Consider the following 25,447-nt stretch of genomic DNA (forward strand, 5'->3'; position numbering starts at 1 on the left):
AACGCTATCTCCCTCAGCATCCTGTGAAGAACACTCTGCACTAATCTGTCTACAGCCTGCAAGAGGCAAGACGGCCTTTCTCAACCAGGGCTCTCTGTCCTAAAATATAAAATGACTCAAGTGCTGATTTTCTCAGTTCTCCTGAGGATGGCCCTTTTAGATTCCCAAGAGAGAACCTGAGGGAGTGTACACAGTTGACACTTGAAGGTGTTAGGACTTCCTTCGATCAGGGGCAGCGATTGTTTCTCTTTCTTCAATATCGTAACTGCAGACCCTAACACAGTGGCTAGAACACAGCAGAGGTTCAATGTTTGCCGAGTGAACTATTCTGAAAATTACCTATTTGTGAACATGCCAGTTGCAGTGTAGGTTCACGCCTGATTCTTCATGTTCATCTAGCAACTGTCCTAGTTCCCATTCATTCACAAATTTCTAAGAATCTTCAGAAAAGACACCACCATATCTCCACTCCCTTGGACCAAAATAGCCAAAGTGCATAACTTACCCAGACATTTTTCTCTTTCTTCTCGTCTTTCTTTGGCCAATCTCTGCCTCTCATCTGATTTCAAAAATCCCTCCATGCCTACAAAGGAGAAAACTAGATGATGTTTCAGTTCTTCACTCTTTCCCTATCTGCTAAGTACTATAGGCAACTGGGCATGGCACCCGAGTCTGACTGCACGTGCACATCATCCATCTCCATCACTTCAACCAAAGGAAGTCCAATCTGTCACTCTCCATGACACACACAGCTGAGGGGCAGCAGCGACCACTTTCGCATGCACCTGCCAAGCTGTCCTGTAGTTGGGCCAACATCGGCCCCAGAGGACAAAGCCCCTTCCTTAATCCTTTGCCCCCAGGCAGACAAGGGGTCAGAAAGTACAGTAAGTGACAGACGGGCCTGGCAGTGTGCAGAGAAGCCCACTGGGCCTCGTCTAGTCAGGCTCCCAAGCCTGAAGCAGGACCACCTGGGGGAGAGGAGAAGCACAAAAATGGACAAAATTTTGAATACTGCTCATTACACAGACACTGAACATTTTACTTTTTTTTTTTTTTTTTGAGACAGAGTCTCACTCTGTCGCCTGGGCTGGAATGCAGTGGCGCGACCTTGGCTCACTGCAACCTCTGCCTCCCAGGTTCAAGCGATTCTCCTGCCTCAGCCTCTCGAGTAGCTGGGATTACAGGTGCGTGCAACCACGCATGGCTAATTTTTGTATTTTTAGTAGAGATGGGGTTTCATCATGTTGGCCAGGCTAGTCTCAAACTCCTGACCTCAGGTGATTCGCCCACCTTGGCCTCCCAAAGTGCTGGGATTACAGGTGTGAGCCACCGTGCCCGGCCTACTTTCTGAAAGGAGCCAACGTATGAGCTCCTTGGGTGAGCACTATGAAAGACAACACTCAAGTTCAATTTTGGTTCTGCCAAGTTTGTGCCAATGTCAATCTTAGTATCTTAGAATCATCCAAATATCTACAACAAATAAGATGGAACAAATGACAACTTCCCCGAAAATGTCTGAGAAATATCCCTGGAGCTTTTCATCTCCAACCAACCCCTGCAGAACCCTAAAGGGCTTTCTAAACAAAAGATTAAATGGATCTTCATGATCATTTTAGGATTACAAATAATTTACTGCACTCTGTTACAACTGGACCCAGTATATTATCTATATAATATTTAAGCACACCATTCTTTAGAAGTCAGCTTTCATGTTAATATAACCAGGTTCACTTCCCCAGCATCTGCGCCTTCCTCTCTGGGAGCATCACAAGTTGGCATCATAGTGTGCCTTGCTGCCACAGCAACCTGTGCTTCTTCTAAGGAGGTTCCTGCTGCTGTCCAGGAGGGAGGTCTGAAGGCCTGGCCCACAGTGTAGGCAGTGGGAATGAGGAAGGGGGATGGCGTGACAAACACTGGATTGTCATGATTCCCCACATACATCTGGTTTTGCAGCCTAGATTATATATCAGGGATATTAAAATGAGATAAGTACTAGAAAAATCCAAGTGCCATTCTTCATTTTGTTTTTGGTCATCTCTTAATCATTATGACACTATCAACAACATGAACGTCATCAAAAATGTAAAGGCCAACTCCTCAGCTCATTCCAGCCACCCCGCAATCTGACTCCAAACTCTTTTCCCAACTTGACCTCAGCACTGCCCTTTCTCCCATGCACCTTCTAGCTCATGCCATCCCTTATTCTACCCTGCTCCACCTGTTTAAACCCTGCCCATCTTCAAGACCCGCACAGTCCCCCAGCCCTATGATGCTCTGTGCTCCCACATGGTTTGAGGACTCTTATTCTGCTCTCTCTGTAACTCAGTCTCCCCTGGTGTGTTCCAGAGCCATGTGTGGCTGATGCAACTCTGGGTCTATACAGCTCCGGCCACTGTCCCCTTACATGGTGGCTCCAATGCATGCACACAATGCTCAGAGGCAGGTGTGAAGTTAGTGGAAGGGGAACAAGCATAGAAAATCAGGTTTCTTTTTTCTCTAAACACAGTCAGGTTCTAGTGTCTACCTCAAGAGTCTGATTAATAAGAATTAGTTCTGTGTGAAAAGTTACAAAGAAAAGCCTAGGACGCCTAGACAGATGCTCTCATCGGCACCTACACAAACTCACCCACCCAGGCAGGGCCTGAACCTAGCTCTGTACTGCCCATGCTGCCCTCTAGGTGTTCATGGGCCTGCTCCGTATCTAAAGTAAGCCTGAAAATGGCTGAAAGCGCTCTTCAAACAGAGGGAAAAAAGAAAAACAGAGAAGAAAAAGGGCCAAACACACTTGAAACTGCCCACATTACCTTGAGGCTTTACAGAGGCTGCTTGTTCCACAGACATGCATGATTTTAGGCTGCCCTCTCATGGACACACATGAGAGTCACACCTTCAAATCATCTTTCCAGAAAATCTTTATCATGCTCACAGTCATTATCACCAGCATCATCATAATAAGAGGTAATAACTGACCAGTTCCCAAGGACAAAGTGCACTGCTCAGACTTTCTCAGCCCAACCACCCTATGATGACAGAGGTGCTGTGATGATCCTTGTCTTACAGGTGTAGAAACAGAGGCACTTGAAGCCAGATTCCAATGCAAGAAACTGGCTTCAGGACCCACTTTAAAAACCATTAAATTTTTTTTTCCTAATCTCTCACATCTGGCTGAAAGGACCCACATTCTCAGTTACCGCTTTTCTGGGCTGCTTCCCTGGCACAGGAAGAAATGTAACACCTTAGTCTTAGTGCTGTAACGAAGTGATGCATGCAGGGAACAAATCTTAACCTGGCCCCAAGAATGAGCTTGCAAATCTAAAGAGAAGTCAAGTGTGACTCATTAGAGCAGTATGAAGTAAGCAGTACTGTGAGCCAAGCGCTGGCCCAGCTGGACACAGATGTGGCCCCTGTCCAGGCAGGCTAATTAGCAGCTTCCTCCTCACACTAGTGGTTTGAAAATGTTTGCTCAGCAATGTTTTAGGGCTGATGCTGGGTGGGGAAGGGGTTACAGAGGACCCTGGGGGAAGCTGTAAGGCCTCTCCTTGCTCATGCCACAATGCATGGCCGTCTCTTTCTTTTTTAAATTCAGTTTTATCCCACTGAAAGGGGTGGAGTGACTCAAACAGCCCAACATGGGCAATGTTGAATCTCTGTGTTCATTTGGTAGCCATGAGCTATACATGGCTATTTAAATTTCATATCAAAATTAAGTACAGTTACAGTTCAGTTCTTTAGTCACACTGGGCACACTTTAGGCACTTAATAGCCACATGTGGCTGGCGGTTACCACCCTGCAGTGAGAAGCCTGGCAGCTCCCTCCTGTGATTCTCTCTCTGCACGTCTAGCTGCTCTGGGGCACATGTGGATAAGGAGGTCTGAGTTGAGTCGGGATTGAGATTTACTGGATGAGTAAAGCTTCTTCCACACAGCATCTGCTTCTTCTGCTTAATTGTTGAGCAAACATTTTGAGAATATCCATTCCAAGAGAAGCCAAATTAACTCATCTCCAGCTTCCACCTTCTGACTCTATATGTTTCTCCCAAAGGCTGTCGAAAAGCCCTTGAGCTCATTCCGAGGTAAGGAGGGCTGGAGCACAAACCATGGCCTCTAACAAATAAACCAGTTATTACCAAAACACAGCCAGATTTAAACCAGAGGAATTGAGGTAGATTACTGTGAACACTAACACCAGGAGATGCCCTCTAAAGACACAGTGTATCCAAGAAGTAATGCTTGATATGGTTTGGCTCTGTGTCCCCACCCAAATCTCATCTTGAATTGTACTCCCATAATTCCCAGGTGTTGTGGGAGGGAACTGGTGGGAGATAATTTGAATCATGGGGGCAGTATTCCCCATACTGTTCTCATGGTAGTGAATAAGTCTCACGAGATCTGATGATTTTATTTCTGCGTTTGCATCTTCCTCATTTTCTCTTGCCGCTGCCATGTAAGAAATGCCTTTCGCCTCCCTCCATGATTCTGAGGCCTCCCCAGCCATTTGGAACTCTATGTCCAATTAAACCTCCTTTTCTTCCCAGTCTTGGATATGCCTTTATCAGCAGTGTGAAAATAGACTAATACAGTGCTGAATTCAGTTCCAAAAGAAAGTCTTTATGTATGGCCTGAAATCCTAAAATGTCTAACTTTCCTACCCAATCATCCTTTGTCCATGTGCCCTATTTGTGTGCATTTATCATCTTTTTTTAATCTTTTTGAGACAGGATATCACTCTGTTGGTTGCCCAAACTGGAGTACAGTGGCACGATCATGGCTCACTGCAGCCTCCAACTCTTGGGCTTAAGTGATCCTCCCACCTCAGCCTCCCATGTAGCTGGAACCACAGGTATGTGCCACCATGCCTGGCTAATTTTTTTATTTTTCAGTAGAGACAAGGTCTCCCTATGTTGCCCAGGCTGATGTTGGAACTCCTAGGCTAAAGCAATCCTCCTGCCTCAGCCTCCTAAAGTGCTGAGATTACAGGCATGAGCCACAGTCTATGGCCATCTCTTTCTTTTTTTAAAACCAGGGACCCAGTTTTACCTCTGAACTCCATAAGAACTTATGGAGAACAGATCCATGCCTACATGCTTGCCAGGGGTTGAGAGGGTAGCGGTGGGAGGGAAGTGGATGTCTATAAAAGGCATCATGAAATGTACTCTGTCTTGATTGTATCAGTGGTAACATTTTAGTTGTGATACTGTTCTATAGTTTTGTAGGATACTACCACTGGGGGAAACCAGGTAAAGGGAACATGGGCTCTCTCTGTAATTTTTTTTTTTTTTTTTTTTGAGACAAGGTTTCACTCTGTCACCCAGGCTGCAGTGCAGTGGCACAATCAGCTCACTGCAGCCTCGAACTCCTGGGCCCAAGCGATCCTCTCACCTCAGCCTCCCATGTAGCTGGGACTACAGGCGTGTGTCACCATGCTTGGCTTTTTCTTTTCTTTCTTTTTTTTTCTTTTTGAGATGGAGTCTCGCTCTGTTACCCAGGCTGGAGTGCAGTGGTGCGATCTCGGCTCACTGCAACCTCCGCCTCCCGGGTTCAAGCGATTGTCCTGCCTCAGCCTCCTGAGGAGCTGGGATTATAGGCATGCGCCACCACGCCTGGTTAACTTTTGTATTTTTAGTAGAGACTGGGTTTCACCATGTTGGTCAGGCTGGTCTCAAACTCCTGACCTCGTAATCTGCCCACCTCGGCCTCCCAAAGTGCTGGGATTAAAGGCATGAGCCACCGCGCCTGGCCTCGGCAATTTTTTTCTTATTTATTTATTTATTTATTTGTAGAGATGCAGTCTCACTATGTTGCCCAGGCTGATCTTGAACTCCTGGCCTCAAACGGTCCTCCTGCCTCAGCCTCCCAAAATGTTGGGATTACAGGCATTAGCCACTGCACCCAGCCTATAATATTTCTTATAACTGCGTGTGGATTGACAATGACCTCAAAATACAAAAGTTTAATTATTTTTTTAAAAAATCTGGCCCAAATGTGAAGCCCTGGGAAGGACCTAAAGGGGATACCCTCTCAGAGATGCCCTACCCAGGAGAAGGACAAAGAGCACCCATGTCAGAGCCACCCCTTCCCCACTGTTGATGCAATAATGTTTCCCAGGGCAACAGCATCCAGGCAAACTTGCAACTCTGAAACAGAGGTCTTTTCCTGGGCAATTAATTCCTACAAAAAAATTGGAATAAAACAGGGATACTGAGCAGCCAAACAACTATTTTATGTTAACAGAAAAGCATAAAATCTCATACTTGACTGAGATCCTATTATCCCTGGGCTGCAGGAACACATTTTTAAAAACTAATTTTAAAATGAATTTTATTAGCTTGAAGTACTCTCCTATAGAATATTAATGACCTGATATTAGTCAATTATTCATGGTAAGAACCACTATCAAAATACAAAGTTTTAAAGGGAAGCCAGCTGTGTTCAACTTTGAAAAATTAATCACATTAAATGAATTTTAAAATAACCTTTCCGATCACACTCAGATTTGTGCAACTGCAATGTCCAGAAAAAAAGGGAAGGAGGAATGAAGAGCTCATCCAATAGGAAATACAATGAAGGGTCCTCACCTCCTCTGGGGAGCCATCCTGATCCCTTCAAGGGGTTGCCAGGCATCCTCTGCTCTGTGGACTCACAGGCACTGTTTCCCACCTTAATGGTCACTCTTGGTTGCACTGTGATGATCTGTTTAAGCATGTGGAGACCACCGCTTCTCAACTTTGGCTATACAATGGAATCACCTGGAGAGCTTTCAAAAATATAGATGCCTGAGTCTCCCTTCAGATTCTGATCTAGTCAGTCTTAGGTGTGGTTTAGGCACTGTTGCTTTAAAAGCCCCGCGTGTGATTCTAATGTGCATCCAGACCTGACAGCTGTCCTAGCCTACTGCTCACCACACTTGAGCATGCATCAGAACCACCTGGAGGGCTTGTGAAAATGACTGCTGGACATCACCTCCAGAACTTCTGATGGAGTAAGTCTGGGGTGAGCCAGAGAATCTGCCTTTCTAACAAGCTTCCAGGTGAGGCTGACACCACTGGTCCAGGGCCCACACCTTCAGAACCAGTGTTCTAGATTATGGTGATTCTACAGGGCAGGGCCCTCCCTGTGGCTACTCTCTGTATGACAGAGGTCAGCAGAGTGAGCCCCAAAACAGTCTGCGGAAGGAATGACTGATCACCTGCCACATTCCTCCACAGTGTTTACCTTTGCCAAGGTTGTTACTGTCCTACATGCTATTGTCTAGGTCTGTTTGTTTTGTTTTGTTTTGTTTTCCGTGGAGGTGGAAGGCAGGGGCAGGGGGACTGGGTCTTGCTATGCTGCCCCTGGTTGATCTTTAACTCCTGGCCTCAACCAATCCTCCTGCCTCAGCCTCTCCAGTCGCTGTGATTACAGGTGTGCACCACCCTGCCAGGCTTTGGGTCTTTTCATTTGACCCTTGTCCTCTAAACTCTTGTCTTATCTCTGAATCTCTGGCACCCTAAAGACTGGGAGGGACTCAAAAAGTTGCTGAATCAAAGGGCCACGAATATTATGTCCCATTGATGGAAACCTCCCAATTTGCAGACTATTTTAACCTCATACCAGAAGTGTCTATAAAAACAACCAACATTTTAAGGCATCTTTGTACCCATTTTTCTGCTAGAGTTGTGGGAGGAATACAAGGGTAAAGAAAGGAAGGCGCTCCATGAGCTGCTCCCCATAGCCCCACCCCCAACACACACACAGATTAATCTTTCCATTGAATTCCATCAGTGCTCTGATTCTCACAGACCTTTTTCCTCTTTACTTCACATTCGGGTCCTTCCCTCTCTCATTCACCACCCTCAGGCACAGGAAACTCTACCCTCCCGATGCCCTCTCTCGCCAACCCTCCCTTTCCAATCCATCCATCAGGATACAAGCTTCTTAAGGGCAGGGCTATGTCCCATTTCTTCTTGTAGCCCCCAAAGGGCCTAGCACAGTGTTTTGTGCACAGTAAGCACTCAAGAAATGTCAAGTTCATGAAGGGGAAGCAGTAACATATACTGAGCACCTCAGTTTTTGTTCTGTCTTGGCCTCCAAGGGATTAGAGGATCCCACCCACGTTGAGGGTGGATCTTCCCCCACCTAGTCCACTCAGACTCACACACCAATTTCCTCTGAAAACACTCTCACAGACACACACAAAAATAATGCTTTACCAGCTCTCTAGGTATTCCCCAATCCAGTCAAGTTGACACTAAAAATTAACCATCACACTGGATAAATATAATATGGCGTTATACATCCATACAATGAAATAATGTTCAGCCATAAAAAAGGAATGAAGGGGATGGGAGACATTGTGAAACACTACTAATGGGTTCAAGATTTCTTTTGGGAGTGATGAAAATGTGATGGTATTTTAGGCAGTGGTGACAGTTTCACAACATTGCGAATGTACAAAATGCCACCAGATTACACTTCAAAATGATTAATGTTATTATTAGTAAATTATATTGCAATAAAAGAATTTGTAGTGCTCCCCCCCCACCCCAAAAAAAGCAAAATACCAAAAACCACATCAGGGAGTGTTCCACAACAAGGCTTAAAATCCAGAGCCTAGTTGATCTTATCTGCGGCCTTCTCCCAAATCTTCTAGGTTGCCTGTTTTTCCTTTTCATCCCAAATATCTAGATGATATATCTGGTTCCAAAGGCAAACCTATGTGGTACATGTGAGTATGTAAAAATCATATATATTTCTATAAAGTATCTTTGTCACACAATCCCAACAGCTTTGTTATTAATTATACTTTGTAAAACTGGGGAGCAAAAATAAATGTTAGCAAATTGGAAGAAAAATGAGTGTTTATTTTTAAAAGGGGATGAAAAAAACTGCCAATAAATGATAAATGTGTTGTGATAAACAGCTGCTGTGATGGTTACATGAAATGTGTGGGAAGAACTTCCCGTATAATAAATGCTCATTAAATGTTGCTGGCCATTATTTTTAGAGGGGTTCTTTTCTTTTCTTTTTTTTTTTTTTTTGAGATGGAGTCTCGCTCTGTCACCCAGGCTGGAGCGCAGTGGCACAATCTTGGCTTACCGCAAGCTCCGCCTCCCAGGTTCACACCATTCTCCAGCCTCAGCCTCCTGAGTAGCTGGGACTACAGATGCCCGCCACCACGCCTGGCTAATTTTTTGTATTTTTAGTAGAGACGGGGTTTCACCGTGTTAGCCAGGATAGTCTCGATCTCCTGACCTCGTGATCCGCCTGCCTCAGCCTCCCAAAGTGCTGGGATTACAGGCGTGAGCCACTGCACCCGGCCCATTTCTTTAATCTAGAAAATAACCTACCGGCCGGGCGCGGTGGCTCACGCCTGTAATCCCAGCACTTTGAGAGGCCGAGGCGGGCGGATCACCTGAGGTCTGGAGTTCGAGACCAACCTGACCAACATGGAGAAACCCCATCTACTAAAAATAGAAAAATTAGCCGGGCGTGGTGGCACATGCCTGTAATCCCAGCTACTTGGGAGGCTGAGGCAGGAGAATCACTTGAATCTGGGAGGCGGAGGTTGCGGTGAGCCATGACTGCGCCATTGCACTCCAGCCTGGGCAACGAGAGTGAAACTCCGTCTCAAAAAAAAAAAAAAAAGAAATGGAGACTTTAAAACATCAAGTGACCCACCCATCCAATGTCCTATTAAGTGGGAGGAGTCTAATTATCTCTCTGACTTTTAATCCAGTGTGATTTCTTCTGGACTCTGCTGCTCTCCTGGGAGAGAGGAGGTGGGGTCAGATTCAGATCAGTGAAAGGCAGGAGTTGGAAATTCCAGGCAAGGGTAATGATTTATGCAAAAATATGCTAGAAAATAATAAAGCCTGAAATCCAATTGAACTTTTCAATCTTGCAAGTGGAAACTGAAAATCAACTGACAGAATCTAGAACCTTTTTCATTATTGCATGAGGGTATATTGTTTTTGTTCGGAAAGCATCACATACTCCCGCCTCATATTTTTCATTTAAAACCTCAAAACCAATTACAATCCCATAAGGTCACTAAACTTCCCATTTAAATTTCTTTCAGTGTAGGGCTAAATCTCAATTCTCTCCATAACTCAGGATGAGTGCTTTAATACAATGGACTTTTGATGAAAACCAACAGCGAAATTCTGTAGCAACCTAATTTTTCTTCAAAATGAAATTCATAACCATTAAAGGCACTCTGAGAACATCAACAAAACAACCCTTAACAGTGTTAAAATGAGGCCAGGCGCGGTGGTTTACTCCTGTAATCCCAGCACTTTGGGAGGCTGAGACAGGCGAATCACCTGAGGTCAGGAGTTCAAGACAAGCCTGGCCAACATGGTGAAACCCCGTCACTACAAAAAATACAAAAAATTAGCTGGGTGTGGTGGTGTGTGCCTGTAGTCCCTGCTACTCAGGAGGCTGAGGCAGGAGAATCACTTGAACCTGGGAGGTGGAGGTTACAGTGAGCCAAGATCGTGCCACTGCACTCTAGCCTGGGTGACAGAATGAGACTCCATCTCAAAACAAACAAACAAACAAACAAACAAAAACAGTGTTAAAATGAAGGTTTAATCATACCAGCATACAATGTGCAAAAAAAGAAAACCCTAAAAAGTCAATTTAATGTATGATTGGCACTTTCAAAATCCCAAATCATGAAATTTCAGGTGGAACAGCTCTGAGGCCCCATTCAACCAGAGATGAGACTGCTCCATCTCTCTCTCCACCAGAAAGAGAACTCTGTCTTTATGTTCTTGGCTTTTTCCATTCTACCCATCCAATATGAATCAGTTATTGGGCTTTCATTACACAGATGGAGAATATATGTGGGTAGATTTCCAGTACTGTGAGAAATGAATCAGTTTTCATTAATCGTCACTGGAAAGGGGAAAAATATGCTGCATGGGGGTGGGGGATGGGGGGAATAAAAGAGAGAAGGAAGTGAAAGAGAGATGAGGGACTAGGAAGCCATGAGCCATGTTGGACTGTTTCTGGGGAGAGTTCTGACTAGGAATTGAGTGAGGGAAGGGTTTTGTGTGACTCTTGGAAGGTACAGTATGTGGGTGTGTCAGTGTGTGTGTGCACAAATAATACTGGGAGCCAGAGGACGAGGCAAAAAGCTGCATATTAGGAATTCATCTTTTGACACTTTTCTAGTCTCCAGTAAATGTATAAATTGCTTTTAATGCCTTTTGACTACTGAATTCTATTTCTTCGACTATTACATGAAGTTCTGGTATTTATTTGGGATACTTATTTTGGAAACAAATACCTAGGCAGGAACTAACCTCAGGGGAATCATATGGTTACAAAGACCTATCAGTGGCCATTTATTCCATTTTCTATCTCTGACAAGAGCAGAACCAGGTGGTTTCAACTTAAATTTGTCTCTCAGGAAGATGCCATTTCTTGCAATAGCTTAATAACTCTTCTGAGCATTTTTTTGGGTGGGGGAGGGTTCTAATCCAATGATTCTCAAGCTTTCGTGTGCATCAGAATCCATTAGAGGGCTTATTAAAAACTGATTGCTGGGCTCTACCCCTAGAATTTCTGAGTTAGTAGGTCTGGGGTGGGGCCTGAGAATTTGTATTTCTAATAAATTCCCAGATGAGGCTGATGCTGCTAGTCTAGGGACCACGCTCTGACAATGAATGATCTAATCCATTTCCTACCTGCTATAATTTTCTGAACTGGCTTAAATTTTCTCTTAAATGGTGATAATAAGTCACTATTATCACCCAATTCATTCCTTGCAACGTGCCCCTTTCAAAGATGTCATGATTCATACTTTTGAATGAGGCAAGTCTAGAACTAGGAATTAAGTTCAATAACTACTGACTACTAGGATGAGGGTATAGACATCCAAAAGGTATAGACAATTAAAAAATGTATACAGGCCGGGCGCAGTGGCTCATGCCTGTAATCCCAGCACTTTGGGAGGCCGAGGCGGGTGGATCACCTGAGGTCAGGAGTTCGAGACCAGCCCGGCCAACATGACAAAACCCCGTCTCTACTAAAAATACAAAAATTAGGCGTGGTGGCGTGCACCGTAATCCCAGCTACTTGGGAGGCTGAGGCAGGAGAATCTCTTGAACCCAGGAGGTGGAGGTTGCAGTGAGCCAAGATCACGCCACTGCACTCTAGCCTGGGCAACAAGAGCAAAACTTAGTCTCAAAAAAAAAAAAAAATTGTATACAGATGCCAGAAAGTCCTTGAAAAGAAAGAAGTGGAGAAATAGGGAACTACTTTAAGACTATATACGAATCTACGCCGTTAATAGATTTTCATAAAATATGCCCACTAAATTCCCATAGGTTTCCTTTTAAAACAGCTAACTGAATTACATTTTCCAGAAAAATGCAGACATGTAAGATTATTACTAAACAATTCAAATGATTCCTAAATGATTTTCTTAAATCACAATTGCACAGCTAAGAGAAGGGCCATTTTCCCCACCAAATGTAGAATTGGGCGAAGCCCAAACAATACAAAGTGCATAGTACTTTGACATCAAGGTCAAATAATAATAATGAGACTGGATCCCTCCCCTGACCCCCGACTCCAAAACTTGGCATGTAATCATCACCATTCTGCCACAAAATCCTCTACACACGGTTATCAGAAGAAGGTACAACAGGAGTTCTAGCCGCGCGCAGTGACTCACGCCTGTAATCCCAGCACTTTGGGAGGCCGAGGTGGGCAGATCACCTGAGGTCAGGAGTTTGAGACCAGCCTGGCTAACATGGCAAAACCCCGTCTCTACTAAAAATATAAAAATTAGCCAGGTGTGGTGGCATAAACATAGTACCAGCTACTCGAGAGGCTGAGGCACGAGAATTGCTTGAACCTGGGAGGTGGAGGTTGCCGTGAGCCAAAGTTGTGCCATTGCACTCCACCCTGGGCATCAGAATAAGACTCTGTCTAAAAAAACAACAACGACAACAACAAAAAAAAACAGGAAAGTTCTGCAGGACCTGCTCTAAGCTTCCTCTTCTATAAAATGGAGATAAGAGTAGAACCTATCATAGAGTGAGAATTAAATGAGATATAGGCACTGCTTAACTGTATCCAGCACACAATAGGAGCTCAACAAATCCAGCTATTCTGCGTTGGCTATTCTAATGCACATGCTCCTATTTATTGTTCTCCACCTTCCACTATGGAGGGCCTCTGCACACACACCTGGAAACCTCAATCAGGCTACCTTTCCTAATGGGGGTGATAAGATAGAGTACATTACAACACTGCCAGTGTAAAACTAGGGCAAGGATTCTTTTCCAACAAAAATTATACTAGAAACATGTATATGTCCTCTTGATTTCTCATCTTCTGCAAAGAGTATATCAGTTACCAATCACTGTTTGTTTGCTTGTTTTTGTCTACACATGTAGACACACGCCCTTTATGGTAGAAATGAGAGATCCTGTCTTCAGCAAAATAAGTAATTTCTTATTTAAAAAGTACATAGAGATGACATCTCACAAACACTAATTATGAAGGTGGTATATGATGATGTTATTCTATATTCATACACATGTACTCAGCCACCCCAGGAACTCCTGCGCCAGTAACTCAATCTGGTAAATAAGCTCCCCAGAACCAAAAGACAACATGCCAAGTTATAAAATTCAACAGTGCCTAGTTTTGAGGACTGTACACATATTTGTGGGCTAGATTGTCTTTTTCTAAAAACATGAGTTCCTAAGCACCTACTTCTGGCCAGGCATTATTCTCTACAAATATTATTTAATGCTCACAATAATCCTAGGAGGTGGGAGGCACCCCCATTTTATAGATGAGGAAATTGAGACTCAGAGAGGTTAAGAAATCTGTCCAAAGTCACACAGCTATTAAGTAGCAAAGCATGAATTTGAGGCCAGTCTGGTTGACTCTCAATAATGAGAGGGCCTAAAGGGAAGGAGCACTGACAGAGAGACCTAGATATCTAGAAAATGGTAGCTATTCCTACTGGGAAGCACGAAGGATGATGCTAAGAAAGAGGAGTGGGCTCTGCCCAGCTCAGTTAAATCCCTGCTCAGCACACACTAAGTGTGACTTCTGGGGAAGCTTCTCAGCCTCACTTTTCTCAGCTGTTAAACAGCACCTGTGTTACAGAGTAATGTGGAGCTTAAGGAACAATATATGCAAAGCTCTTAGAACATATTAAATGCCTAATAAATATTAGCTAACAGTATTATCATCATTATTACTGGTTTAGATATGGCCCTTATATGAGATATGTCCTGAGTATCCAGAAAGCATGAGTATTCCTTAATCTCATTACCTGACCACCACCATGTCTACTACCACAGTCTAGAACCAGCCCCTGACCCTCCCTGATCTTTAATCCTTGTTTTCACATCAGCAATGTCTTCAGCTTGCCCCAAGCCTCCAGTGGGGGACCCATCGGGTAGGCTAGGCCCCGAGAGTGTACATATTTGCCAAAACTCATCAAACAGTAGACTTAAAATTTGTGCATTGTAGTGTATGTAATTTATACCTATTTTCAAAGCTGTAACAACTACAGCAACAAACAGAAAAGGCAAAATTCAGTGCTGACCACCTGCCATATGTTGTTAGTGCCCAAAGCTATGAAGAATAACCCGGGAACTCCCAGGTAACCACATCTTCACTGTGGCCCTGTGAAGAAGTGGGGTGTATTTGGACTCCAAGGGCAGCATGGGAAATAGGAGGTATGCCTCCTGCCAGGGCCAGCATGGGAACTGAAGTCACCTGCAAAGGCCCAGGCAGTGGCTGAAGAGTCAGTGGCTGAAGAGAAAGAGCATGGCAAAAAGGCCTAACCTTGCTGGTTACCAGAAGATAAGGAAATCTAAGAAGCTGGTTCGTTGGTCCTGAACTCTTCCTTGACAGCTGTTATCTTCCAGGGTAACTGTTAACCTGACTTTCTCATGCCTTTAACTGTCTCCAGTCTACATCAGATCCCAGCTACAAATGCCCCAAAGGCCTGGTTCTTTCTACAGCTACCAGTAAAACTGCCTCAATTGGATTTTCTCCCCATTCATAGATAAAGCTCAGCCCCCTCGGCCCTGAGAGCTTCTTCTTGGCTCCATCCATGTGGCCTGCCCAACTGTATCCTAGTCAAGAGACTGGGTAAATTCCTTAACATCTCAGAGGTTTAAATTCCTCTTCTATAAAATAGGAACATTACTACCTACATCCCAAGGTTATGGGGTAGAGGCAAGACCTTTTGAAAATGCTTGGCATGCAGGAGTATTCACAGTTGGCTCCTTTCCCCTGATGATAGAAGAGAACACAGACAAAACAAGTTGGGGCAGATGACCACTGGGCCCCAAATCCTGGAATCATTTCAGTCTTCCCAAGAACCCCATAAAACTCCTCCAGGAAACCCCCCACAACTTCCTAAGAGGTCACAGTTTTCATTCTAAGGCTTTCTCTGCCAAGCTGATAGTTTGCTTAGAAGCTAAGATGAGCAAACTTAAAGGTAGCGAAGGAAGACATAGTCTAGAAAAATTAAACTCAACTGATTATCTACCGAGCACCATGATACGAAAGCTTAGCTCCCACCCTGGATCCTCATCTGGGAGGCAGGAATTACCTAGCTTCCTGTGTTTCTACAATTATATGTAATTTCAAAATAAGCCAATATGCACAGCATATTCTATTCACAGAATGATTTGCTAGTTAAAAGAAACCTATACAGCTAAGCTCAGGGCTCCCTAAGGTAATACATGTGACTCTATGCTAAGGTCTGTCCTCCCAGCCTTCTTCCCTGTGTGGTGGTTGCAAGATCATCTCTCCTCCACCTTCATGCTCTCCTTTCTGTGTAATTCTGTTCATCACAGTTTTTTGTGCATGACTGTTCTTCAACAACAAGAATGTGGATTCTACCCACCCTATACAAGGTGATCCCAAAAAACCAACAAGCAAATGGGGCTAGAATGAGATAAGGCAGTAAACATGGACAGGGCAGCAAGGGTAGAGTCTTCTACCATGGACAGGGCATGTAGGTCTGGGCATCTGAACTTGGCCTCAGGTCCTTTAGAGATGGAGAGGCTCTGACATGCAGGGCTTTTGCGTGAGCTTCTGGAGTCTCGCCTGATAAAGGGCTCCAATCATGCAGACAAAATGACCCTTGAAGAGCACCCCCACATCCCCCAGCAAGTACAGAGAGGGCAGCTGAGTACAGTGCCCTGGGAGCAGGGGCACCAGAGCCAGGTAGCCTGGGTTCTAACCCCATGGAGATCGCGCCCACTCACTGGATCACTAGGAGCATTAATTGAGAGGGAAAGGATGCAAACAGGAGGAGGGAAAAGAGGGAACTGCTCAGTACACTATGTGCTACACAAGCACTGCTCAATAAATGTCAGGCATCATTATTCCTCAGCCTAACCCAGCCAGTATTTTCCTGTAATGGTGGGGCAGAGGCTGGCTTTCAGGTTACATATCAGGAGAAGCAGTTGCTCAATGAGGGTTGTGTCATGTGAAAATACAAGCTCCCAACTCACCAATCCAAGACAAGACTCAGAAAGGCTTTGAGCTTCTGGAAAGAGGGCCAAGACACGGGGATAAATGACTCTTGCTTAGAAGCTTGTTGCTTTTTCTCAGCAACAAAGCACAAGAAATGTACAAATATCTCTTTTAAACTGTGGACAGAACCCAGCAGGTAATGACTGGTAAAGAGAAATTACCTGTGGAGTTTCCAGTATTAGCAATGTCATTTGATTTCTATTCATGGTGATGTGTATGTGTGTTTAATAACATGAAAGTAAAAGATGTAAAAGAGTCTCATCCTTCCTATAGGGAGATAGCTAAAAAGAAAAAGAAAGAAAAAAGGATCCCAAAGGCTCACCAGAGACCTTTCCAGCCAATCTCCATGGCACTCCTGGCCCAGATGCCCATAAGGCCCCAGGTCCCTACCATAGGACAAGCTGCACTCTTGAGTATGAGCAAGCCAACTGCAAGCTCTTTGTCTCAAGCTGATTATATTGTCCTCATTCCTTGTTTCTGTTTCTGCACAATTACATGTATGTGGTTGTTTGGGGTCCCTCCAACCTCACTGTTACAGGGTTAACAGGACCCTTCAGACCCCTTCCCTGAGGACAGCCCCTTCTTCCTAGGCTGACAATTCTTCCTTGGCCATCTCACTGGGCATCAGATCTGATTTTTTTTTTTTTTTTTGAGACAGAGTCTCACTCGGTCGCCTAGGCTGGAATGCAGTGGCACGATCCTAGCTCACTGCAACCTCTGCCTCCTGGGATCAAGGGATTCTTGTGCTTCAGCCTCCTGAGTAGCTGGGATTACAGGTGTGCACCACCACGCTCAGCTTTTTGTATTTTTAGTACAGGCGAAGTTTCACCATGTTGGCCAGGCTGGTCTCAAACTTCTGACCTTAGGTGATCAGCCCGCCTCAGACTCCCAAAGTACTGGGATTACAGGCATAACCCACCGCGCCCGGCCCAGATCTGAGCTTTAATCACTGCTGAGCACAAACTACCCAATGTGAACTGCTTGCTCTCCTAGCCCTGCTATTCCAACTTAGCTCATGGCAATTCCAGCCCACAGCAGAGATGGTCCCAGCTACACCACTGAGTCCAGAGGCCACTGACAAGGCTACTGAAGAGCAATGCAAGTCATTAGGGTAGTGCTTAGGCCTGCTCCTACCACCAGCTAGCTTCCGTTTCAAGAAGATTCCTTAGTTTTAAAACAAAATGCAAAGGATAAATAAAGGGGCTAGGAAAAAAAATCACTCTTTTGGGCTGGGAGCAGTGGCTCATGCCTGTATTCCCAGTGCTTAGGGAGAAAGTGGGAGCATCGTTTGAGGCCAGGAGTTCAAGACCAGCCTGGGCAACATACCAAGACCCTGTCTCTACAAAAAATATTTTTTTAATTAGAGAGTAAAACTCTTGGTATTACAACAATTGGGAGACAGGTTAAAAATGATTTTGAAAGTTAGAACCCCTGTTCCATTTTCATTTGTCTCTGAAAAACATGCCCAGCAGAGTTACCCCCATCCTAGGCCCACAGATCTGTGCGTCTGGCATCCTCAGTCCAGCCACAACATAATTCTTAAACAAGGACAATCTTCAAGGGCACTTTGAGGCCTTGAGGAAACAGCTTCATGGCACAAATAGATTATTATTTTTGTATTTTTTTTGAGACGGAGTCTCGCACTGTTGTCTGGGCTGGAGTGCAATGGCACGATCTCGGCTCACTGCAACCTCTGCCTCCTGGGTTCATGCCATTCTCCTGCCTCAGCCTCCCAAGTAACTGGGATTACAGGTGCACACCACCACACTCGGCTAATGTTTTGTATTTTTAGTAGAGACGGGGTTTCATTATATTGACCAGACTGGTCTCGAACTCCTGACCTTGTGATCTGTCCACCGCGGCCTCCCAAAGTGCTGGGATTACAGGCGTGAGCCACTGCGCCCGGCCACAAATAGATTATTTTTAAACCACAAAAGCAGAGTACAATGTGTAACCCCATTCAACATTGTTCAGGGCAGTCTGGTTGGCCTTTTAAACAGCCTCGCAGTTATCTCTAGCTTGTCAATTAAATTTACCTCTATCTAACCCACCTCCAGCCTCTAACCGCATCCCTGCTAAAACCCTCTTTGGAAAACAAAAGAACCATGAATCTTAAAGTTCAATTTATTGCTGCCAGTAGTTAAAAGTTGATTTTGAAAATAGTAAAACTACAGATTATGATACAAAAGAAAAGGTAAACCGTGGAACTGAATATTTGGTTCTGGGAAAGATTTGTGAAAAGTAAAACAACGAGGCCTTCAGGGGAGAATTCCCAAGGTTTATGGACATGTACAAGCTTCTCTTTTGGCCGTTCCACAGAAAAGGCCACTGCCATTCCAAAATAACACATAGGAAAAGTGCTTTTCCCATGTGCACTACAGGTATGCCTGAGTATGGATGGTACCTGGGCTGTTGTGGCTGTCACTATTTCTTTCCTTTTCATTTCAGGAAGATAAAAATAAATGATATATGCATTTTCAAATCCTGTGTGTTGCCATTCATCTGTAAAAACGATCATCAAAGAACAGCAATATGCTGTTGCTATTTAAGCATGCTAGCACATCACAGCAATCGGGTTTTGGATGTACCACATTATTTTAAGTTAGCCAAACTGTCATACTTAAAGGTCAATACATACATTTCTATTATAGCTGACCGAAAACTAGTGCTTCAGATGACCACTGCCTTTAAAAATAGCAAGCTACACAATCCTTACACTCTAATACTGTGGTTCTCAATCAGGGGAGACTGTGTACCCCAGTGCTTGGCAAAGTCTGGAGATATTTTGAGACTCCAAAATATCTCCTGGGGAGGTGCTACTGGCATCTAGTGGGTACAGGTCAGGGATGCTGCTAAACATTCCACAGTGCACAGGACAACCCTCAGCCTCAAACAAGAATCATCCAGCCCTTGGCTCAGGCCTGTAATCCCAACACTTTGGGAGGCTGAGACGGGTGGATCACTTGAGGTCAGGGGTACGAGACCAGCCTGGCCAACATGGTGAAACCCTGTCTCTACTAAAAATACAAAAATTAGCCAGGTGTGGTGACACGCGCCTGTAATCCCAGCTACTCGGGAGTGTGAGGCAGGAGAATCACTTGAACCCGGGAGGTGGAGGTTCCAGTGAGCTGAGACCGCATCGCTGCACCCCCGCCTGGTCAACAGAGCAAGACTCACAAAAAAAAAAAAAAAAGAATCATCCAGCCCCAAAAGTGAGTAGTGCCAAGGGTAAGGAAGCCTGCTGTAGTAAGCTACACTGCATGTGACAAATAAAAAAACCTTCTTCACAGTGTATACACCTTGGTTCATGCCACATCAATATACGGTAGTAATATAAAACCTCAGAAAACGATAAAGAAAATAAACACGATTCCCATTTGGGTGGCTTTGTTAAAAATGGTAGCAATAATAAAATAATTCTTCAATTGCAGAGAATTAGTAAACTTCTGATAGGTGTTTGACGGCATCAATGGGCATAATTTGTTCCCCTAGGTAGGACTGTACCCTCCCTCCCTTCCTTCCTGTTCCCTCCCTCCCTCCCTCTCTCTCTCTCTTTCTTTCTTTTTGAGACAGAGTCTCACTCTACTGCCCAGGCTGGAGTGCACTGGCACAATCTCGGCTCACTGCAACCTCCGCCTCCCTGGTTCAAACAATTCTCCTGCCTCAGCCTATCGAGTAGCTGGGATTACAGGTGCGCACCACCACGCCCAGCTAATTTTTGAATTTTTAATAGAGATGGGGTTTTGACATGTTGGCCAGGCTGGTCTCGAACTCCTGACCTCAAGTGATCTATCTACCTGACTCAGCCTCTCAAAGTGCTGGGATTACAGGTGTAAGCTACCACACCCGGCCAGTAGGGCTGTATCTAAACGCCTTATTAGTAGTGGTAAGGCTTTTAATTATTATGGAATAAACTGCACCAACCTTCCTTTCCCAGATGGCAGTACAGTGAAACCATGGTAGGAACCTGCAAGCGAGGCAAACACATTGAGCTGCCTCACAGTCTGGAATGGGAAGGCTTACTTGGCCAGGCAACCCTGCTCAACAGGCCACGCTGAGGAGGTCAAACACACGCCATCTGCCTTCATATGACCTATACAGGCCCTACCAGGCAAATAAGTCCCCTCCTAAGGACATTAGTATAAATTATACTCTTAGTCATAAACCCTGTTGGTGAAAACAATTCATATTGAGTCTTACAACAAATATCCTGCCTACTTACTGTGGGCACAGGAAAGAGGAGAAGAAGGATGGATGGAAACAGCTTTGATACTTGTAAAAACCCGTAAGTACTGAAAACTGGGTTTACCTGATTTGATCAGCACTAAAAGGAAGTCTGATGTATCTGATCAAAGTTCTTAAAAAAATACAGCATTTCCCTACAGGCACGTTTTTACCATAAAGAATCAGTAAAATGTAGGTTGCCTTACAACCACAGCCACTGTGGCCCTTTTTATAGTAACAAGGAAGGACGTCTGTGTTCCCAAGGTAACCCAACATTCTGCTCATCAATATGGCACTGAGTACTTTCATCGAGCACAGTATCCACCTTCTGAGGTTTCAAAATTGGAGTTCTCTGCTAAGGACAGGGCGTGATGGTTGTATGCACACAATACATAGCCAATATGATCACTAAATGTAAGAAACAAAGATAAAGAGAAGGAACAGCGTAAAATGTTTTCTCAGGTTTTTTTCTTTTTTCTTTTTTTGTGACAAAGCCTCACTCTGCTGCCCAGGATGGAGTGCAGTGGTGCAATCTTGGCTCACTGCAACCTCTACCTCCCAGGTTCAAGCGATTCTCCTGCCTCAGCCTCCCAAGTAGCTGGGATTACAGGCATCCGCCACCATGCCCAGCTAATTTTTCTATTTTTAGTAGAGATGGGGTTTCACCATGTTGGCCAGGCTGGTCTCGAACTCCTGACCTCAAGTGATCCACCTGCCTCAGCCTCCCAAAGTGCTGGGATTACAGGTGTGAGCCACCGTGCAGGCCTGCGCAGTTTTTTTCTAAGTGATCATTCAAGCTGGTAACAAGCCATTTCATCCAATTCACCCAAAGACCTTCATTGTATGCAAAGAGATGTCTGTGAGGAATATGCAAAAGCTAATAAAGGCATTTCAAATACAGGCAGGCCCTAAGGTGTGGCCGGTCCTTCTCAGAGCTGCCTTCTCACTGTCCTTTCCTTATCCTGTCCCTCACACTGCTGATGTCCATGTCCCGCACCCAATCCTGTCTTCCCAGCTGCTCCTGTCCCCTGTCCCACACAGGTGGGTCCAGGGCTGGGCCCACGGGAACCCTGTCCTCCCATTTCAGCTACACGGTCCCATTTCAGCTACACGGTCCCATTTCAGCTACACGATAAATGAATAATCCAGATGAGAGGTGATTAGAATCTGAATGGAAAGGAAAGGATAATTCTAGTATGAAAAGGTAGACACTACACATATAGGCAACTGAATGGAGGTGGGGAGGAGAGAGTCAAAGGAGATCTGAAGTTTTGGGCCCAGGAAGCCAGGAGAACAGTGGTTGGCATCGTATGCGGAAATGTGCAGAAATAGGAAGTAGCCTCAGGAGACTTGGGGGAAAAGCCATAAGTTTAGTTGTTAAAGAATTTGGGAGGCATGGAAAATAGCTTAATAAGAGATTTCGATAACAGCCAGTTTAGAGAAATAATGATAATGAGGATAGCAATAATAATGATGATGATAATAATCAACATTGATCATGTCAGGCACAGTCCTAAATGCTGTTTTTTTGTTTTGTTTTGTTTTGTTTTTTTCTGAGACAGTCTCGTTCTGTTGCCCAGGCTGGAGTGCAGTGGCGCTATCTCAGCTCACTGCAACCTCCGCCTCCTGGGTTCAAGCAATTCTCCTGCCTCAGCCTCCCTAAATACTTTACATGTCTACACTTATTTGATTATCCTAACAAATCTATGCAGTAAGTACTATTATTGTACCCATTTTCCAGGTGGGGAAACTGAGACATTAAGACACTTTCCTGAGGTCACAGAACTGGTTAAGTGGCAGAGGTGCATTGCAAACTCAGGCAGTCTGACTCCAGAATAACACATTGGTGGGGGGAGTGACAGTTGCCTAGAGGTGAAAGGCAAGGCCTTGTCTTAAAGGCATGGTTTGCAAAGGAAAATATATTTCACTTCACAACAGAAACCTGTAACACATATGCTATAGTCTGGATAACTGACGTTGACATTTTATCCCCAATATTGGTGGTAAAGCCAGGTGGGAGGAGTTTGGGTCATGAGGGTTTGGTGCTATCCTCGTGGTAATGAGAGTTCTTGCTCTGTTAGTTCCCATGAGAGTCCCTCCAGAGCTGGATGTAAAAAAGAGCCCAGCACATGCCTTTCCTCCCTCTCTCTTCCTCTATCTCTGCATGTGGTCTGTGCACATGCTAACTCCCCTTCCCCTTCCACCATGAGTGGAAGTAGCCTGAGGACCTCACTAGAAGCAGATGCTTCTTGCAGTCTGCAGAATCATGAGCCAAATAAACCTCTTCTCTTTATAAATTACCCAGCCTCGGGCATTATTTTATAGCAACACAAACAGACTAAAACAACATATTCAACTCTGGGCTTCTAATTCATTTAAGGAAAAGATTTTCAGAGCCTGTCTTGGCAATAAAACTTCACAAATCTAGCCCTATTTTCAGAAATTACAGTATTTCAGACACATGTGACTATTACTTAGTAAAATATTTAAAATCATTTTACCTCTCTGCTAACCATCATGGTCTAACACACAAGCAAATAGCAGGTCCAGGCTTAAAAACATGTCACAAGTCAACTGGGGAGTTTAAGAAGGTCAAAATTCTTTTAACTTATGGATCCAGCAACTAATTTCTTTTCTTTTTTTTTTTTTTTTTTGAGACGGAGTCTCACACTGTCACTGGACTGGAGTGCAATGGCGCTATCTCGGGTCACTGCAACCTCTGCCTCCCAGGTTCACGCAATTCTCCTGCCTCAGCCTCCCGAATAGTTGGGATTACAGGTGCATACCATCACGCCCGGCTAATTTTTTTTTTTTTTTTTTTTGTATTTTTTGTAGAGACAGGGTTTTACCATGTTGGCCAGGCTGGCCTCGAACTTCTGACCTCAAGTGATCTGCCTGCATTGGCCTCCCAAAGTGCTGGGATTACAGGTGTGAGCTGTGCCCAGCCTCTGTTCACATCTGCACATTTTTGGGGTTACTTGCTGAGCTGCAAGATGTTTTTATTTGCTTATATTTTATTTACAAGAAGGTTGGTCAATAGTTTTCTTTTTTTTTTTGGGGACGGAGTCTCGCTCTGTGTCCCAGGCTGGAGTGTGCCATGACATCATCATAGCTCACTGTCACCTGAAATTCCTGGGCTCAAGGGATCCTACTGGCTCAGCCTCCCTGGTAACTGGGACTACAGGTGTACCCCACCACACCCAGCTAATTTTCTTTTTTCTTTTTTTTTTTTTTTTTTTGCAGAGACAGGGTCCTACCATCTTGCCCTGGCTGGTCTCAAACTCCCGGGCTCAAGCAATCCTCCCACCTCAGCCTCCCAAAGTGTTGGGATTACAGGCGTGAGTTACCACACCCAGCCTGGACACAGTTCTTTGTCTGACATTTTTATTGTGAATATTTTCTCCTCATCTTATTTGCCTTTTAATTTTAATGGTGTCTTTTGAAGAAAAGAAGATTTAATTTTTGATGGTTTGATTTATCAATTTTTTTCTTTTATAATTTGAGCTTCTTGTATTCTAAGAAGTCCTTGCCTATCCCAAGGTGATGAAGGTTTTCTCCTGTGTTCTCTTTTCTTTCTTTCTTTTTTTTTTTTTTGAGGCAGAGTCTCGCTCTGTTGCCCAGGCTGGAGTGCAGTGGCACGATCTCGGCTCACTGCAACCTCCATCTCTCGGGTTCAAGCAATTTCTGGCTAATTTTTGTATTTTCAGTAGAGACAGGGTTTCACCATGTTGGCCAGGCTGGTCTCGAACTCCTGACCTCAAGTGGTTTGCCCGCCTTGGTCTCCCAGTGCTAGGGTTACAGGTGTGAGCCACCGTGCTCGGCCTCTCCTGTATTTTCTTCTAGAAGTTTTATGGCTTTAGGTTTAGCTCTATTTTGGAGTTAATTTTTATATATGATGCAAGGTATCAATCACGGGTCATTTTTTGCATATGGATATTCAGTTGTTCCAGCACCATTTGCTGAAAAGACTGTTCTTTTTCCATTAAATTATCTTGATACCTTTGTCAAATATTCAATTACTCATATATGGACTCTGCATTCTCTTCTATTGATATGTTTGTCTATCCTTATGCCAGTATCACACTGTCTTGATTATAGGAATCTGTGTTTTTAATAAGTACCCCTAGAAGGTTCTCATGATGATGTCCATTTGGGAAATATTGTACTAGATTTTTCTAAAGACCCTTCCAACAATGACAGTATTAAGTTTGTGTATTCTCAATAGCTCAGCCTCAATTTATGCCCTAGTCCTTGCTACTCAGAAGTGAGGTCCACAGACCAGCAATGTCAGCATGAGCTGAAACTTGTTCAAAATGTGGACTCTGAGTCCCTGCCCCAGACCTATTGAATATAAAATGCATTATAAGAAGATCCCCAGGGGATTCCCATCAAGTTTGCAAAGCACTGCCCTAGATGTCATTCCCTTGGAGCAGGAGCTTTCCAACGTTTTAGATCATTAATAACTCCACAATTAGAAATACATATTTACAATGTACATATTTCTGTAGCTGAAATGGGTTTTTACAAAACAATGCCCTCCTATATTTGTGCTTGCTTTTCTATTCCTTTTCCTTTCCTCTCCTCCCTCGTTCCCCCCTTCTCCCTTTCTTCCTACTATAGTTTTCTTGAGGTGTAACTTACATACTGTAAAGTTCACCCATTTTAAGTGACCACTGTGAATTTATATAGTCTTGCAGCTACCCCCATAACCAAG

The 25,447-nt window shown here is 44.3% G+C and overlaps 1 protein-coding gene across 8 annotated transcripts in view; it reads right to left on the minus strand.

Annotated features, from left to right (window-relative positions):
- The window catches only part of MAP7D2 (MAP7 domain containing 2), a 111,419-nt gene that overhangs the window by 57,254 nt on the left and 28,718 nt on the right, over positions 1 to 25,447 (minus strand). For 7 of the 8 annotated variants that reach the window (XM_034950627.2, XM_055106101.1, XM_034950629.3 and 4 more), the window contains exon 2: positions 506 to 583. The exons of the other annotated variant lie outside the window; for it this stretch is intronic. In XM_034950627.2, coding sequence (XP_034806518.1) covers positions 506 to 583 — 78 coding nt within the window. The remainder of the gene's footprint in view (positions 1 to 505; positions 584 to 25,447) is intronic. 8 annotated transcript variants of the gene reach the window in all.

This window comes from Pan paniscus, chromosome X, assembly GCF_029289425.2.
Source record: "Pan paniscus chromosome X, NHGRI_mPanPan1-v2.0_pri, whole genome shotgun sequence".
Lineage (NCBI taxonomy): Eukaryota > Metazoa > Chordata > Mammalia > Primates > Hominidae > Pan > Pan paniscus.